The 19,314-nt window shown below is 28.5% G+C and overlaps 1 protein-coding gene and 1 long non-coding RNA gene across 2 annotated transcripts in view; one reads left to right on the top strand and one right to left on the bottom strand.

Moving 5' to 3' along the window:
* Positions 1 to 1,715: 1,715 nt before the first annotated feature.
* LOC107446890 (major facilitator superfamily domain-containing protein 6-A) lies at positions 1,716 to 17,963 on the bottom strand. Its single transcript, XM_016061670.3, has 5 exons — positions 17,685 to 17,963; positions 13,669 to 13,768; positions 10,509 to 11,837; positions 5,708 to 5,872; positions 1,716 to 4,758 (listed from the first exon to the last, which is right to left on the bottom strand). Exons 1-5 carry the CDS (start codon positions 17,712 to 17,714, stop codon positions 4,730 to 4,732), a joined length of 1,653 nt encoding a protein of 550 aa, XP_015917156.1. The 5' UTR covers positions 17,715 to 17,963; the 3' UTR covers positions 1,716 to 4,729.
* Positions 3,228 to 19,314, top strand: part of LOC139424999 (uncharacterized) — a 45,815-nt gene continuing 29,728 nt past the window's right edge. The window contains exon 1 of the long non-coding RNA XR_011636150.1: positions 3,228 to 3,530. This is a non-coding gene — a long non-coding RNA (uncharacterized lncRNA). The remainder of the gene's footprint in view (positions 3,531 to 19,314) is intronic.

Genomic DNA, 19,314 nt, shown 5'->3' with positions numbered 1-19,314 from the left:
ATTTGTCACCACTTGAAATAACATTTCTTGTGAATACGTTAATTTCAATACTGCTGTGATCTTTCAATACTGCAGTTATACATGAAAACTAATAAATATCCGCATTCTTAACTATCACAATTGAGAAATTGTTAATGGAAATCACTAGAAATATAAATTAAATTAATCCTACTCTATAGCCCCTGGCCAAATAAGTAGACGCACTGTAAGATTTTATGTAAAATCTTGATTATCAGGTGATACTATACAGCATTATTGTTTTTACTCGGTTGAAACCGGTTTACTCTTGTTTATGTTTGTGTATCAATTGGTTAACATTGTAATGCAATACGTTAAAAATAAATACAAATAGGAAGTATATAAAAAAATCTCTTGAATGAAATTTACATGTATTTTTAAATATAAAAGTATTGCATATAAATTCGTGCAAAACATGAAATTATTAAAACACTACAGTACGTCTGATAATTTGGTGTAATTATAATAATATACTAATATAATACTTGATATAATAAATATTCTATATTTATGTAATATATCGTCTAATTTATCCAATCGTCGAATTTATATTATAGATCGTCTAGTTTAATCACTTGATACACGAACGTAAACAAGTACAAACCGGTTTAAGTCGCGTAAAAACAATAAAGCTGCATAGTATCACCTGATAATTAAGATTTTATATAGAATCTTATAGTGTGTCTAATAATTTGGCCAGGAACTGTAAATATATTGGAGAAAGTGATGGGGTAATATCGGGTAGCTAAAACTCGAAGGCCTGTTGGAGCTAAACTGTTCGACCTAGAAACAGTCAGATTTAATCAAGGTATTCATTTAGATGTCACAATATATCATTCCTGATAAGTCAACGATGTATTATTTTATTTTTATGAATGTTTTTTTTTCTAGAAAAATTCAAACAACTAGTAGGGTAAAACCAGGTACACATGTTAAATCGATGGGAAATTTAGAAATAGAATAGTATTTGACAGTGAAAAAGTAGTAGACATTTCTATTTCATATTACAATTTAAGAAATTATTAAATCAAATTAAGAAGTAAAAGCGAAAATAATCGCGGTTTCGGAGACTAACTTGCAGAAGTATGGGCAAAAAAAAAAAACAGCAAAACTTTATGTTTACTTCAGCTATCAGTTTTCCTTGAACATAGTATGGAATTTGATAAATAAGAAGATTTACATGCATACATTGTTGACAAGAAATAGGCAATACTAGCAACAAACAGCCATTTTTTAAGTTTACTCTCGCTATCAATTTTCACTGAACAGATAATAGAATTTGCTTATTATGAAAAAATATTTCTGAAGAGTTAATTATAGAATATTTATCACATAATATCCCTCATATTGCTTCATCTGCAATGAGGAGCTAAAATTTGTAAACCGGGAATATTTTCATATTGGCACATATTTGTTCCAGCTATACTAGTCGTACGGAATTTATATTAACAAAACTTTTTTAAAAAATATGTTGTTGTTTGAGAAGTAAGAGTGAGGATATTATACTTCGAAAATGCTTTTTTTCTTCCTAGCAGACAAAAGTGTCCTGTTGTCAACGAAATCTGACGACTATTTTGGTGGAGGTACCAGAATGGAAATCTACCCCGTGAACGAACGAACATATTCTTTTTTAAATATTAAGAAATAACAAGTCTTTATGAAAGAGTAATTGTAATGTGAATGAATTACAAATCGTCATAGTGAAATAATTTATTTAATTAATATTAGACTCATAGTTCAGTGCTACAGTTGTGGTAACATAAATGGAAATTTTTCAATAAATATTAATCACTAATACAATCTACATAGAAAAAATATGCATTTGATTTGTTTTCCAATTATCCTTTTTTATTTTTGAATTTTTGTATAAGTTTTAAATTTTTGGATTTTATTTCAGAGTAATTCTAAATTTTCTGAAGGAAAGAGCAATTTTTTTTAAAAAATCTTTTTTTCTGCATTACAAACTGATTTGTTATGCTGGAAAAACATGTAAATTGTGCGCTTAATGTTGCTCATTATTGATAGTGAAAAGAAACATGCATGAAAGGATGATAAAAGATGGGTTTTTTTTAGTAAGTATAGCTTAAAAAATAGTTACAGTAGGCTTAAAATTTTTTAACTTTATTTATTAAGAAAATAAATTGTTTTTAGCAATTTTAAAATGTTTTTAGCACTTTTAAGATTTAGCACCTTTAAAGCAGGTATTTTTGTGAAGAAATACCAATGTTAATCATGTTTGTATGACTTATTTTTACATAAATTATGAATCACTGTCTTCACTTAATTAGTAATTGTGTAGTGATTTAACAACTTAAAATATATCCGTAACTTATTAAGGTCATCTTTTGTTTTCTTTTACAGGGAAGAATTTATAAAAAGTTTTAATATAAATTCATTTCTTACTTATTTCTTATGCTTTTCAATCAAAACTAAAAAAAAATTCTGCATTATAGAAAAATCATTTTCCACTCACTTTTACTTAAGTAAAATTAAATAATATCAAATTATTTTATTACATGTATTTTATTACACATTCATTCTACCTTAAACTTTTGATTCAGAAGTTAAAACAAGATAGGTGGAGAAATTAAATTATTAAAACAAGCCTTAAATTTCATTACAAGTTTCATTTTATTTACTAAATGCTTTTTTATTAAAATTTCTTATTTATTATGATAAATAATTCTACATTTAGAAACCCACTATTTTTTGAAATTTTCTTTCCAAAATAAGTCAAATAATAATTAAAAGTGTTCTTTTATTTTATGGAATGTTGGTCAATGTTTATTACGCAAGGTTTAAAATACAATGCTTTGAAAAAGAATTTTTTTGCGAACTTTTATTTAATACAACTGATTTCCATTTCGTGAAGAAATAATATTTCTTTTTTGAATAATTGTGCATTGATTTCACAGCATAAATTTTCAATACAATTGATTTTCATATATCCACTTCCAAATCTACAAATAGTAAAACAAAACATAATAAGACATTTCAAATAGGGAATTTTATGTCACTAAATGATCAATTGAAAATTCCGTTTCACTCCGTGAGCATGCGCAAAGCATCGATATACACGCTGACGTCACTTACAAGTATTTAATTGCACTTAAATTAGAATTTGCTTATGAAAGAAAAAATTCAAAAGCAGACGGTTTTCGAAAACAAACGATTTTCACTATCAGATAATTTTGCGATGGAAAGAAATAACAGTGGTATGAAAAGTAATATGTCTTGAATAAATTCCTTCGAAATGGAATATATTTATGTTCTTCTTAATTAAATTGACTCCAAAAACTCTCGAAAATTAAAATTGTGAAATAAATATTAAACGAGAAAACTGATGTTTCGAACTCTAAAAAAATAAGTTGAAATCACCGTGGTGTCTGAAGTTAATATTTTGTGCTTGCACTGTGGAATATAGCCATACTTTTTATTCTACAGAGAGAAACGCAGGATCTAAAAATGTATAATCTGATATAGCTGAAATTCATTGTGATTCTGCAATCTTAGTAAGTTACTTATTATTTCAATAACATTTTTAGTTCAGAACTTTTTAGTTAATAATGTATTTTTCGTTTTCTTAGAAATGATAAACAATATTCAAATAAATTTTTTCTGTAATATTTAATGAGTACATAAATTTGTTAAAAGTCTTAAGGTGAGAAGCGTTATTTCAGTTGATGCGTAGACTGTTATGTATGTTAGATATGTTTCAGCCTTGGATGTGTTCAGTAGATATACGGATAAATTATGATGATTTATATTTGTTACATATTTATGTATCTTTATGTTTTTTAGTGAGTGGTATTTAGTGAGTGGCCGAAGTAACTCACAAATTAATTACGTAAACTTACAAGAGGGCAGTTGTGTGTACAAAATACACTCATTAAAAAACTTTTTTGCTACAGTTATAATGGTTTTTTTCATGATTCTCTTAAGATTTGAAGTAATAGAAAAAAAGTCCTACATCAAACATCCTATTCTTTTATTCTATAAAAATAAATTTTTCAATATAAAACTTTTACGAAAAACTACTAAAGCTTGGAGGTACAAGGATTAAATAATTTTTAATCTATTTTTTTGTTCAATTCCATGGATCAAATAATTAGTAATAAATATTTCCATTTTCAAATTATCTTTTATTGGCAATAAATTAAAATGTAAGTTTTACTTTAGAAACTTGAGTTATTCGTAAAAACTTTTCAGTGGTAAAGTTTCATCAATTTAAATCAACTGTGATTGATAATCGAGGACCGAGATCAATTTCTACAAAAGAAAAACAAATATAGAACTTTACAACAATAAGGACATGGATAGAATAAAAATTTTAAAGCTAAGCAAAGTAATATTTGCGGGAAATACTTTTTCGTTTAGATGCAACTACCCTAACTCATAAAATTTTTAAACTTAAACCAATGGTAATAGAGCTAGAGGACGTCCAAAACTTTGATGGCAGGACTCCATTAATACAGTTTTCAAAACATTAGAGTATTGAGCTGGCAAAATCTGGTGATAAAGAGAGCTGTAAGGAGAGATGTTCTGGAGAAGCCCAGGCCCCATTCCGAGCTGTTGTGTCTTGGATGACGATGATGATGATGAATATGTTACTGACTATATCCTTACTTTACAATTGGGGTTGAATTCGGATGTATGTTGAAAAACTTTCAGTAGTTCATACAGAGATAAATTTCAGCTACTAGCATCGCTTTCAGGGTTTTTCATCCATTTCTGTACGATCTTAAAAAGAAAGTAAATAAAAAAAACAATAATTTGCATTAAGAAAACATTTTTGCTACTCCAATGATTTATATAATTTTGTTCTCTTATACTCTTAATTATTTTGCAGATAAAAGGCATTATAGTTAGCTATACGTTGCATTTTATCTTTGAGTCGAATGCAAAGCTAAAAAAAAAAAATAAGTTAGTAAATTATGTAGTAGATAAGAATGCATGAATTGGGTTTTTCATGCGTCATAGAGGCAGTTCATCATCATAGAGGCAGTTGCTTGGTTTTAACCTTGTTATTAACCTTTCCATCCAGTTGATTCAGCCTTCGCTAATTTTTTTTTGGACGTTAGACATAATCGACCCTTTGCCACAGCTCTATATTAATCACTGACTCTTTGTCTCACCATCCACAGATCCGCAGTGGCTCAAGGGATAAGTAGTCGATTTGAACTCTGCTTCCGGTTGGTTTGCACCAGTGCTGACGCAATATTTACCGGTGGTTGACGGATCATGGGTTTGAATCCATTTGCCTGCTGGCGAACCGTAGGAGCCGTTTTTATCTCAGTATCCAGTTCTGAAAATTATTCTGATTCTTATTTTAAATATTTTTTAAGAATTTTTCTGTGTTAATGCACGAGTATAATTTTTTTTGCTTTCACACTGCTGAACTTGATATTAATAGCTAAGTTACTGATCTATGTAGTTAAAATTTGGCTTTAACTTTAATTATTTATACTTTTATACTCGTTTCATTTTTAAGTAGCGTTCAGGTGAAACAGATAATAATAAAATACATGCTTGCTTAATACGAACAATTAATTAAAAAATTTTTTGTCTTTAACATGTAAAAATAATTCTAAAAAGTGTTAAATGTAAAGTAACGCGTTTAAGTAATTCTGAAAAAGTATTATTTATAATTTGTAACTTAAAAAATATGTGAATGTTTTCATATTATTACTTTGTTTGGAAAGTTGCTGATTGCTGACGCACCCTCGTCTGAAGTAGAGGTAAAGAGAGTATAAAACAGCGGATATGAAACACATTGCAGCTAAAACTTGGAAGGCAATTGGTCCACCGTAGCGATTCATTACTACACGTGCTATTAAGCTACCTGATGTTTTCCCTGAATTGAAGAAAAAAAAAGCATAATAAGATTGAGAAAATTGTAATACAGTAAAAATAATGATTGTATGTAATGACCCCCTCTCGAAAAGTTAAACTTTTCGTCAATGACGTCATCGTTCACAAATTGTAGCATTTGTCAATTCAGAAGCCAATCAGGTATACGACACAGGCGTGAAGTCGCTTACAGGTATCCAATTAAATCTGATTTCAGTCACTAAGTTAGTTCTATATATACTGCTATAATAAATATGCTGATGAAAACTAATAATTTGTAATTTTTTTAACATTAATTGCACTATTTGCTTATTTATAGATGCTTTTTTCTTTTTTTCTTTTTTCCTTTTTAAGTAAATTAAAAGCGGCTGTTTGTGTTCTAGCAAGGCAGTAACGTTGTTAGATTAAGCAAAACACATTTTTAGTAAGTTCATCCAATAAAAATAAAAGTAAAAAACTGCATTTAGAACCATTTGGCATTCATGATAGTAAAAATTAACTATAATCATGTGATTTTTCTCTGGTACTTATCTTTTTAGAGGGACTGTAAAAGTACTCTTCTTACAGCATTTATATTAAAGCTTCCCAGTATTGATGCAGTTTTAATACCATTTATCCATTAATATTGCTTTTAACATAGCTTATTTTGAATTTCAATCAGTAATTATTTCCAAAATTAATTAGGCATCAATTGTTATTGATGCGTAATTAATTTTGGTGATACCTTAGATTCTTCTAAGTATCACCAATATGGTGATACTTAGAAGTGAAGAAGAACAATATGGTGATACCTTAGATTCTTCTAAATGGTTTAGTACCATTTTTCTATTAATTTTGATTCATAGTACACAGCACATTTATTTTTCATTTCAATTATTATTTATTACTAAAATTAAATTAGCTTAGCGTCTATAATAGTTTAATTTCTTCATGTTTATATTAAGCTAATCAGTACCATTTCACGATTTTATATTTCTTTTTAGTGCAAAGCTTTTTTATTTCAATTTGTATTCATTACAAAAATTAATTAAGCCTCATTGGAGTCAATCATAGATCAGCAATTTTTCAAAATTCACTGAAAAGAATGAGTACTTTTCACCATTAATTTTGCTTTCTAAAACGCATCTATATTTTTTATTAAATTATAGTATAATAGCAAATTTAATCAAACACCATTAGCATCAATAAGGGTGTAGCGAACTATAATGCTTCTTCATTACAAATTCATACTAGTTTAATACCTAACTTTTTATTTCAATTAATGTAGATTTTGAATTATTTAGTTTCACAGTTTAAAAGCATAACTATAAGCAAAATAATTACGTTGTAAATAAAAACAAATTAAGATATTTTTAAAGCACATGACAAAATGTGTGACAAATGAAGAGTGACAAAAATTATTGAAATTAAATTATAGGAAAAAATACGAATTATCTTTACATATAATAAAATAAAGAGTATGTGTGTGTCTGCGTGTATACCGGATTGCGCGTAAACGGTAACTCTAAGAATACGAAATTCAATATGAAGATGAATGAGTACAATTGCAAAGTTTTTACGAAGCCCTATTTTCGATTCTTAATCAGATTTTTAAATTCGGAGGCATTTAAAAAATGGAATTTTCTCATTTGCTTAACGGAAGCCATTGTTTAAAAAAAAACATAGACGATTCAGTTTTTTTAAATATTTTAAAGACAATACTAGTGATGCTTGTTAGCTTATAGCTCTAATCAAAAAAGTTATTTATTGCGCGTTCTGGAATACTTAGTGGTGCTAATACATTTGAGAAAACATTAAAAGTTAAAATTCTGAACCACCATTTTTGTGAGAAAAGGTTATTGACATTCCACATGTAGATAATGAAACTTTAATTTCCCTACGTGAAATTTCTGGTGAATTAAGGAAAGCAAATGACTGCCCATTTTCTTTTAGTACTTTTAATCAAAATTCTATAGTTAATGATATACTTACATTAAGTAATAATTATTTAACTATTATTCATGTTATGTGTTACATACTTAGGTTTATTAATAATGCTCAAGGTAAAGAAAATAATACAGGTCCTTTAAAAAGTTAAGAAAAGCTGAGATGCATTTAATTCAATCAATTCAACAAGGCGAGTTTGTAGAGGAAATAAAATATCTTATGAAAGGTGGTACTGTTACCACAAATAGCAAGGTAAAATCTTTGAATTGTTTTTTAGATGATTGTAATGTTTTGCGAGTTGGAGGTAGATTAAAAAAATTCTGATTTAAGTACATATATGAAAAGCGTTCAATAGTTCCGCCAGATAAACATCCCTTACACAAATTATTGTAAGATATTATTACGTGAAATATTTGCATATTGGATTTAATTTGTTATTGTTTCACCTTAGAAGTAAATTTTGGATCATAAATAGTAGAAAGATTTATAGAAAGATTGTTTTCTAATGTATAACATGCGTCAAGAAGAAACCTGTGTTAGTAAGTCAAATCATGGGTGATTTGCCCTAAGAGAGTCACTCAAAGTCAAAGAGAGTCAAAGAGTTTGCCCAAAGAGAGTCAAAGAGTCACTCCTTCTTTTCCTTTTTAAAATGTTGCAGTAGACTTTTGGGGTACCTCTTACATTAAGCTTAAATACCAGAGAAAAGGAATACTAAAGGAAATATTTGTAAGTATATTTGTATATTTAAGCCCCAAAGAAATTCATTTGGATTTCGTGACCGAACTAACCTCAATAGCCTTTATTGCTTATTTAAAACATTTTTTTAGTCGCCGGGAAAAATGTTCAAAATTATACAGTGACAATGATAAAAACTTTATAGGTGCATGCGCGGAACTGAAAAACAGGTAGATAAAAGTTTGGCTAATTTTCTTTCAAGTGAGAATTTTGAATGGAATTTCATACACCTAATATCACCAAATTTTGGGGGTCTTTGAGTGGCTGGAGTAAAATCTTTTAAATATCTCATTAACGGTAACGCTAATATGACTTCAGAAGAATTTCTCACCGCTATACTATAAATTGAGAGTGTTTTTGATTCTCAACTCCTTACTCCTTTATCTGCTAATTTTGATAACTTTGAAACCTTGTCACCTAGTCATTATTTAAAAGAGAGATCTTTGGCTTCAACTGTTGAATCTCAACTCGTTGAGTTACCAGAGAACAGACTTTCTAAATGGCAAAAAAATATAAAGTATAGTCAATGAATTCGGAAACTATGGAACAGGGACTATTTAAATAATTTACAGCAACATTCTAAATCGATGTTTACAAAGAATAATGTTAAAGTTGGTTCACTTGTGCTAATCAAAGATGAACATATACCAAATATAAACAGCAAACAGTTAGAATTACTGAAATAATTTGTGGTAAGGATTGAAAAGTATGAGTAATAAATATCCTGTTACCAAATGGTAAAATATTGAAACAAAATGGGAGAGAGATATGTGTGCTTTCTGTAGATAGTAATTAGATATTGTAATGCGTGTACAGATATCATTTAATTTGTAGCATTTAGATTATTTCAAAGGTGTTATTTATCGAGTAAATATTATTATCTTTAATTTCAAGTAATTATATTTATCGAGTTGAAATCTTTCAAATCCCCAGTGAAGAAGATGAAAGGAAAAACATTAAAACTAGTTTCGCTGCCTTACGTCTATTTCTTTCAGAAATCAAACAGGTTTTGATATATTTAGTCCTACCTTGGATGCATTATTTTTTTTAAAAATTTCGATATCGCCTAAGTTTATTTATTTAAACTAAACTCAGTGTCGCGACAACCCATAGAGGGCCAAGGTCTACTTACTGTGCCCATCTCAGTTTTCTTGACCTTGGGCTATGGGGTGCAGGAGCAGATGTTCCGGTTAGGTGATCAGCCGAACGCGGAACCCCCAGTGTTTAGTTCCCAAACATGCTTGGTACTCATTTATCGACCCACTGAAGGGATGAAAGTCTGAGTCAACCTTGCCCGGCCCGACGATCGAGCCCAGGACCTGTGGAACTGTAGCACGGAGCGCTACCACTCAGCCACCGGGGATCATGTTTATTTATTACTTAAATATTAAGTTGTGTCTCCCGTACCCCTTTTCTATGTGTACACTTTTATTGGAGATATTTTTCACAAAGATTTTAAAACTATTTATTTAGGGAACGGAAAACTATTTATTAGTCATTACGGAATACCCTGTAAGTTCACATCGAAAATTTCGATATGCATAACTTTAGTTTTGTTCACTAACTTGTAACTACTTTAAAATCAGAATTATTTCCTACATAATATTTATAATAAAAATGATGTGCTGATATTATTTAATGGCATCATGAATAATCGCTTATTATAATGTGTACATTCTATGCAATTTAAATATTTTTCATTTTATTTATAAATAATTAATGAAAAAACATCAATACCCTAGAATCCACAAAACATAGAATCTTTTAGTAGGTGTTCAACCCGTTTTCCTTTGAGTGTACCAGTAAAAATAAGTTAGAAAAATTTAAAACGAATAAGGGAAAAAATAAAACTATTATTTGTAAAAAGTTGATTTTTTGATTCTTAAGGGTACTTTAAATCATTTTTAAATAACGGTTTTTTTTTCGAGCGTCGTGTGAGGAATTCTATTTATCATAAATGTGGGAAACAGATAGCTTACCTATTTGATAGTGAATGGATCCAGCGGCAGAAATTACAGTTGCTGTCAATCCTTCTGGTGCTATCTCATGACTTCTTAAGATCACCGCAACCCACAAAAGATGATAAGTTACTATGTTATGGGATTCTAGCAAAAGAGATAGCCACGGATTTTTCAAAAGTGAGTATCCAATTCCATACATTACATAACCCAGAAGACCTATAATGAAGAACTTTGTCGTTCCAATTTTTTTCATCCACCATTCTGATGTGAACAAAAATGGTAAACCATATAAAGCTCCTATGGCGGGTATTAATCCTACGAGGATACTAGGTGCTTGTAGTTCTTCCAAGTACCAAAATAAAAATTTCGATGAAAAGTTAAAAGAAGAGCCTAGAATGAGAACTACGAAACCAAATGCTAAAACATCTGGATTTTTTAACAGTGTTGTTGCCTTTTTTCCCATTTTCTGCCCAGGTGGCCTGACGCGGACATCTAATTTATAAACCACAAGAATGCAGAAGGTGACTAATGAAATGAAAAAATAAAAGGCAATTAAATAGTTCTTTTCACCTCCAGCTGGAGTGGTGATTTTAACCAAATATCCTGCTATCGTCGAAATTACCACACTCCCCGTCATAGAAAAAACACGTTGTTTACCGAAATCAGCATCATATTCTTTTACTAAATACATAGCCGTTACGTCGCAAATACGATAAGTGTTCGAAAAGGCTGTCATCCAGAAAATATATAGCACCATAGCAACTTTGCTTAACATACTTCTTTGATCTTCATCATAACAATTATTTGTTTGTGTAACGCATTCTACAACACAAAGCGTGCCATTTAATGAATTACATTTACATTTTGTTAAATTCGTTGCTGTGCAAAGATTGTGGACTTCAGTCATTTCATTTCTTTCATATTTTAAAAATGAAGATGAATTTGCACTTTTTCCCAGAGTTCTTTTTGCTCCACAAGTTCTAGTAAAATTATTTATGCATTGTTCATCACATATATTAATTCCAATTGGTGGTTCTTCACATTCTTTGCTTGAAACTTTTGGATTTAATAAAGGAGAATCACATTGGATGCTTATTGTCTGTTCGCTACAATTAATATAGCCGGGTCGTGGCACTAAAAGAATACAAACTAGCATCAAACCTGTGAGTAATAAATTAGCTACTAGCACGGGCTTCGAGCGTCCTATTTTATCTGCTATAATTCCTGAGAGCAATGTTCCACTAATTTGTATAACTGGACTAATCATGTACGTTGTAGACAATTCAGCAAGGGTAACGCCGCGTTGTTTGAAATAGACTGTAATAAAAGCAGTAATAAAAGAACCAGCTGAAATAAAACAAGAATTTTCTTTAAAAATATTTTATATCCAACTATAATTCTAATAAAGTAGAAAATCCAAATACCAATAATTATAAAGTCTAATAGATTACAAAGTCAAAATGTAAAGTTTACCGATCATAAAATTCAAAAGAAATTATTTTCGAATTTGGTATTTTTGTATATATCTGTAATTCGTTCGCCTGGTATTAAAAGTTAGCTGTATTTCAGAATCTCCGCTGGCAATAACCGTTTTATAATCAATCACAAAGCACTTTGTATTTTATAACAAGCATTTAGTTTTTGAGAGAAATAAAGGAGAGACACAAAGTGTTTGTTACATTTTCCTTTTTTGAGAAATCTGTAGCTTATTTTATACACATTACACTTTACAAATTTTTTAAGTGTTAAATGTAATTTTTTTCAACCCTATAGTGATCGAGTTTTCCAGTAGCTTTCAATTTACAGTTACTAAATTAGTCAAAATTATTCATTTAGTATTTTTTTTACGCTATATTAAATTTTTATTTGACTTATCATAGAAATAACTACGATAATCACGAAACTAGACTAGCAAGTAAGAGTTCTAGCATCTAAACTGCAAGAAAGTAACCCTTTTCTCACTTAATAAGCGCACTTATTCTCGTAAGAAGAAGTTTCAGCGCACAAGAAACTTCGAATAGCAATATTTCGGCAAACGTAGAGGCTAATACAAAAGAAAAGATCATTATTAAAAGCTGAGTTCCAATTATTAAATAAATTTTAAAATTAAAATTGAAACTGAAATTTTTAATTACTAGTTTTTTATCTGTTCGCAAATGGTTATAAATTTTACACGACAAATGGATTAGATGTTGTGTAAGGAAAACCAGATAAGTGCCTTTTACCTAAAATTCGTTTGTGTAGGGAAAACTGAGAAATAATCCTTGATATTAAAAAAAAGTGAAAAAAGATGAAATAAAACATTTTTGTAGTAAAGACAGCGCAAGTGTATACTGGGTAATGTGATCTGCAGTGCGCAAAAGATTTTTGCTCCATTTGTGAGAAGAGAATTATTTATGAGGATTTTCGACGCTAGTGGAGTTAGTTCCCAACTTTACCAAGATAAGAGAAAAAATATCACATGAAATTTATTTACTTCTATTTCTTTTCCTTTCTTTATATCTTGAAAACTATTATTAATTACAAAATAATATAACAATTATTAATAGTATATTAAATTATAAATAATATAATAAATTGTAAGAATTATTAGAAATTATTTGATTATGATACACTAGATAAAGATTTGTGCGTATAAGATTATTAATTGATCTCTTTATGCGAGATATTTCATGAAAATGCCCAAAATATTCTTTTTCTACTTCTATTCCTCGTAACTTGTTTGCAATAGTACTCATTTAGCTACATGTTAAAATGTTGTATTTTTTGTGATTAAGGTATAACCGCAATCCGGTATGTAAACATATGCATATTCTTTATTTTACTATACCTATAAGTTTAATATGGCCATAAATAATATACATTCTGACCAAAAAAACTAGAAACGGTCAAATATCTCTATAATCATATATTTAAAAATACGCCAGTGAAAATTTTTTAAGAGATGCATTTAAAGATGCTGAACTCTATCCTCCAATCTTTCTTCCAGGAGGTGGGTTAAAGCCAACTACTGAATTTTAAATAAAAATCCCATTTTTCTTGTACCAGATTTGGATTCTCTAGAAATAAAAAGTTCCTCAACTTGAAATACTGATTTTTGCACTTATCTTATAGAAAAATGATCGTTAAAATCTTATATTCCATACATTTTCGTTCAAATAAATAAAAAATTTCTTACCTCCATAGTAACAGAAGAGTATTATTTTTAATGGTATGAGTGGCTTCTGAATAGAAACTTTAAACTTGCTGCAAACATTCAATGTGTATTCAAAATTATCCTGCAAAATATAAATTTTTTTTGTTAATTATATACTGAAATTAGTGATTGAAAAATAGTCCTATATTATTGGCAATAGTGTTGCTAAGGTCCTAGATTACCTAATATAAGTAGTGTCACTCTGTTCCTTGCGACTTTTGGGCCGCTTTCGATTTCGATTGGCTGTCGCCAATCACATGAGTAAAGAGTCGCCATTTTGTTGACTAATATCAACGGTGAAGTATTATTGCTCCCGATCTGTTATTTCCATTTTCACTCTTTTTTTTACTTTATTTGTTTCATATTCTAAATTAATAATGATAGGTTGTTGCTCATTTGGGTGTCTTAATTAGTCAAAATGAAACTTTACATTTTATCTCTGACCTGTTGGATAAAGAACAATGGATATGGAACAATGAAGAACAACAGATATGGCGGCATAGAATTGGCAAAGATCAATGGACTCCAAACGATAAAAAATTAATATTAAGAAAATGCTAAAAAGAAAGACATTTCCTTGACTTTTAAGCGTACTTGGAATTACTTTTACTTGTCTTTTATTCTTTGACTTGTTTTTTTTTTAAGTTTCTTTTATTAAAAGTGATTAAATTTTTTTTGCAAAACTTGTAAAACAGTGAAATTATTTAGGAAATCAGACAAAATGTTCAATCAAAACGCTTGTAATTTAATTTTTTATTATTTCCCTATTAGGATAAACCTACTAACAAGTCTTTTTGTTTCTAGACGGTATATATATATATATATANAAAATAACAAGCAGTTGGAAAAAAAAAGGATAAAATTTTTTAAAAAGTCCGGAAAATAAACGATATAACCTTTTCATCTGCCCAAACGATTATATCCGCAAAAAAGAGTGTTTTCGGTATCTATTTATTTTGTATTCTATATATATATATGTATATATATATATATATATACATTAATATTAAAAAGTATTCAATAAAAAAGGTTTTAAAATATGAATTATGAATAAATGTTGCACGTTCTGCATATTGTTTCATTCAAATCATTATAATCTTTGGATTACAGCTGCAATGAATTAATGAAATGTTCGAATTTTCGGTTTTATACCCCCCATAATTTTATAATTTGATTGCGCCATAATCACTGCGTTTCCTTATCTTTCAATTTTTTTTACATAAGATTTATTTTCTTTTACGAATAATAATAGCTTAAATAAAAATTTATTTTAATAATGATATTTTTTAAATTATTAGATTAATACTTAAATTGCAGTAATTATCAAATCTTTAAAGGAAATTATAGAGGTTAAAATAATAATATTTATAAAAAAAAGATTATTATAGCTAAAAAGTTAGATTTTTCATTACACCAGGCAGGTTTCTAATTAATAGGCCACAGCACCGTCAACAATTAGGAGATTTAACTAATGTAAAAAGTGTGCTTAAATTTTCAAACGTGTTTTTCTAGTTGGTTGGTCAAAATTTACCGTAATCAAGTGGTTTTTTCCAGTACTTATCGCTTTCAAGTGGCAGTAAAAAATATCTTTCCATAGTATCAATTATAAAGCTGCACAATATTAATGCAGTTTAAATAGGTATCTAATATCTATCACTTAAAACTGCAGAAGATATCATAACACCAGTAGTGCCAAAATACCAAAAATAATTAAACATCATTGGCTTCTATAGTAGTATGACGAATTTTTACGTTTCTCTTAAAGGAACTACAACACTGTAAAAACTGTGGAAGATGCGAACAACCCAAATGATGCTAAATAACCCAAAAAATTGTGTGACGGATCACTTTTTTTAGGTTAACACCACATCGAACCTTCATATACAATTCTAAAGGTTTAATTTAAATCTAAGCGTTTAAAATGGAATAAGGTTATGTCAAGCTCTTGCGCGTTTACACCATAGGAGAATTATTTTCACTTCCGAAAACATCATTGTCACTTTTTGAATAATGGCAGTAGTTTTTTTTTAATTCAGAGAAAGAGAGCTGGCATTAGTTTTGTTCGTATTTACTTCTCTGCTATATATCAACATTTATGCATATTTTTTGCTTGTGTAATAAGGATAATTATATTTTAGTTTTTAAATCTTTATGAAGTGTATAAAATGATTTTTATAATATATAATTTCTATCCGCCCACTTTCCGTTAATCCTATTTCGAATTTGTTTCTATGCCCTGTCTGTGCTACATATTTTGTTTGATTTGCAAACAAATTTTTTTTCAATTAGTTTATATCTATATTTTAAATTGATGGTTCTTAGTTAATATTGTATTGTAAAAATAACTTTACTAAGACTCTTATGTGTTTCTTATCTTAATGTAAATTTTAGTGCTATTTAATAACAAAAAAATAGTGACTGCTACTTGAAACCAAGTAGTGTAAGGAACATTCTTGGTGTTTCACTACACCATAGAACTATCATTGGTTCTACACCACTTTGTAAAATAGTTGCTATCATTTTAAGTGCTAACATGCTCTAAAATTTTCCACAATGCATCATTTTTCCATTATTTCGGTTTTTAGTACATAACTTTTCTTAAATTTTTAATTCGTTTAGTACCTACCATAATCAAAACTAATTGAGTATCATTAGTGTCAATTATGATATGGTTATTTTTCATGTCTCTCTTAACCGAATTACCAATTAGTTTTCTTTTTAATACATAAATTGTTTTTTGTTCATTTGAAAGACCGTAGATTTTAAATAATTTACTTATATCAAAACACTTTTTAAGAGCATTAGAAATATACCAATTTGGGGACGCACGCTACCACGTTCACATTTATCATTTAGTTTATCTAAACTAACGACTAATAATTAATTATTATAGAACGTGCAGTAAAACTCCTTTTTTGATGAGGGATGATGTAATGAAAGCTACTAGCTAGAAAATATCATTATTATCCTTAAAGTATTTGGAAAAAAAAGAATAGAAAACGTAATAGTTTAATTTAAAACAATGACTACTAATGCTATACCAATCAGAAAATTCCGCTTTTGAAATTTCTCTCCCGAACGATCAAATGAAAAAATTTTTTATGAGTTTTATGATTGCGGACCAAAATTACACCTTTCACACACTGTTCAAATTTCAAGATTCTAGTTCAAGCATTTTTTGAGTTATTTATAAGTGAGAGACAGACATACACACACAAACTCTTCATTTTCTATTATGGATTGAAACCTTTCAATCATTATTTAACTCCCTTAGTAGAATATCAAATTTTCTTTTTATATCAAGAATAAAACAAGTCTCTCTATATTACCTTTAATATATTATTGTTTTCATAACTGAAAATCTACAGTTGAAATCTAAATTATCATACATTGAAACTATAACTAGTCGCCAACATATATAAAAATCTTTCCAATTTTATCATTTTGAATGTTTTTTTTTAAGTATAATCGAATGCGGATGATTGGTAAAATGAAGCACATTTAGTTTCTTGCATTAGTAGATATTATTTAAAATAATGAATGTATAATAATTAAATAACTATTTTAAAGAATACATTTATTCATTACATTTATTTTTACTAATCGCTTATAACAAACACAATGAGTTAATTACAACATTTAAATTTTTGCGCACATTTTGTGATATGAACCAATACTTTTGGTTTGTAAGCACAATAACTATTAATTAGAAAAACTATGAATAGCTTTACTCGTAATTTGTAAAGGATTTTGTGAGAAAACTTCTTTATTTTATAAATTCTAATTATTATTATGAGAATTGATTGAGAATTGATTTTGAAATTTTTTTAGATAAAAAATATGACCATTTAATTTCCTTGAATTTATTCTACAGAAAATAAAAGCATCCTTACAACTTATACAAACAAGCATCTCATTTTTTATTGAATTTCAACATACAATTGTTGATTTTCATTAATAAATTAATAACGAAAACAAATTATATAAATATTACTTACCTCTTTTCTTGAACAATCATTATTGGACATAATTCCCTCTTAGTTTATAGATGCTAGCTAATAAAAACAATACCAAAAATCTTTAACCTTTATTCTTCCATGTTTATTAAATATCTCCCGGAGTTAATAGTTATGGTTAGATAGTTACGGAGATCGGTTTTTATTTAAATATTTCGACTGAGAGATTTGTTACAATTTTATTTGCAATATAATAGAGAAGGACGTTTTCGTTTATCGACAGGACGTTACCGTTTAAAGAACAGTTTTGAAAAATGACAGACATAATTACCCAACAAAATCTCATTTTGGGCTCGATGAAAGATCCATAAGACTTCTTCAATCAACTTCTACTTTTCTCCCTCACCAGTTTAAATCAATAGAATTTTTCATGGCATTGAATTTGCTAATCAGAGTTTATTAAAATTGTGACTCTCTAGCAGGGTTTTGGAGTGAAATTTAAGATTGCGAAGAGCCTGTTTTATGGTGTATTTTTTATATTTAATGTCTTAAAAATTATAGCTATCGCTTTAAAAGTAGACATTATTGCTTATTGGGTCCTAAAAAAGTGTAAACACAACTATTAGGATTAAATTTAATTCCCAGTAAAATTTTCTAAGAGTAAATTTACAATTTTGTACAGGGAAAAATATTATAAACTAGTGGACTGCGCCCCCTGCTCGCTGACGCTCGCCAACCCCCGAAAATTGATACGCAAACCAAGCTCGCTTCGCTCGCTACTAACTTAGGTAGTACATTGCAAATGCACAAAATTCTAAGAATTCGAAACAATCATTCAAATCCACACAACAACTTTTTTTTAAAGAAAAAATTAAATCTTTTTAGTAAATACTAAGTCATTAAAATCAATTTGAATTCAAATAAATGACATGTAATTCGTTAAACCTATTAGAATTCGTTAAACCTATTAGATAGTATAAAATCTTAAGATAAAATTTCTAAAACTGACATCTCTTCAAAAAGGTTCAAATTTTGGCTATAATTAAGTCTATTAAAAATTGAAATAAGTGAATTGCAATGGAAAAACCTGCATAAGCAAATAAATTCTAGTAAAACAAATAAATTCGTGATATGAATCAAAAATCGTCAAATAAATTCGTAATATATAAATTCGTGAAAAAAAAGCGCTTTCGACAAAATACTAAAATAGAAATCTATCGACAAAGACTACTCACTTCTGCCTAGCTTATGCTCTCTCTGGTTATTTCAGTTTCCGTTTTTAAAAGCGCTACATGTTGAGCCATCTCAGGTGGATTCGTGTGACAATTCTAGCGGCAATCATTGGTCGATTTTCTAGCGTTGCCATTCAGGGAGTTGTAATGATGCTTTTTTTGTCGCCGTGTAAGAGAAATATATATATATATATATATATATAGATAGATAGATAGATAGATAGATAGATAGATAGATAGATAGATAGATAGATAGATAGATAGATAGATAGATAGATAGATTGTTGCAAAAGTTTTCTATAATTAAGTTAAAAAATTCCTTTTTCAAACGAAAAAGGACAATATTTGTCATTATTGGTAACTGAGTCAGTGTAACACCAAAACTTTTGTTTACAGATGTTTAAAAAAATAATAATAATAAAGTTGCCGTTACATGATGA

This window comes from Parasteatoda tepidariorum, chromosome 2, assembly GCF_043381705.1.
Source record: "Parasteatoda tepidariorum isolate YZ-2023 chromosome 2, CAS_Ptep_4.0, whole genome shotgun sequence".
Taxonomy (NCBI): domain Eukaryota; kingdom Metazoa; phylum Arthropoda; class Arachnida; order Araneae; family Theridiidae; genus Parasteatoda; species Parasteatoda tepidariorum.
The sequence above is the reverse complement of the archived record's forward strand: the minus strand, read 5'-3'. Positions and strand labels throughout refer to the sequence as shown.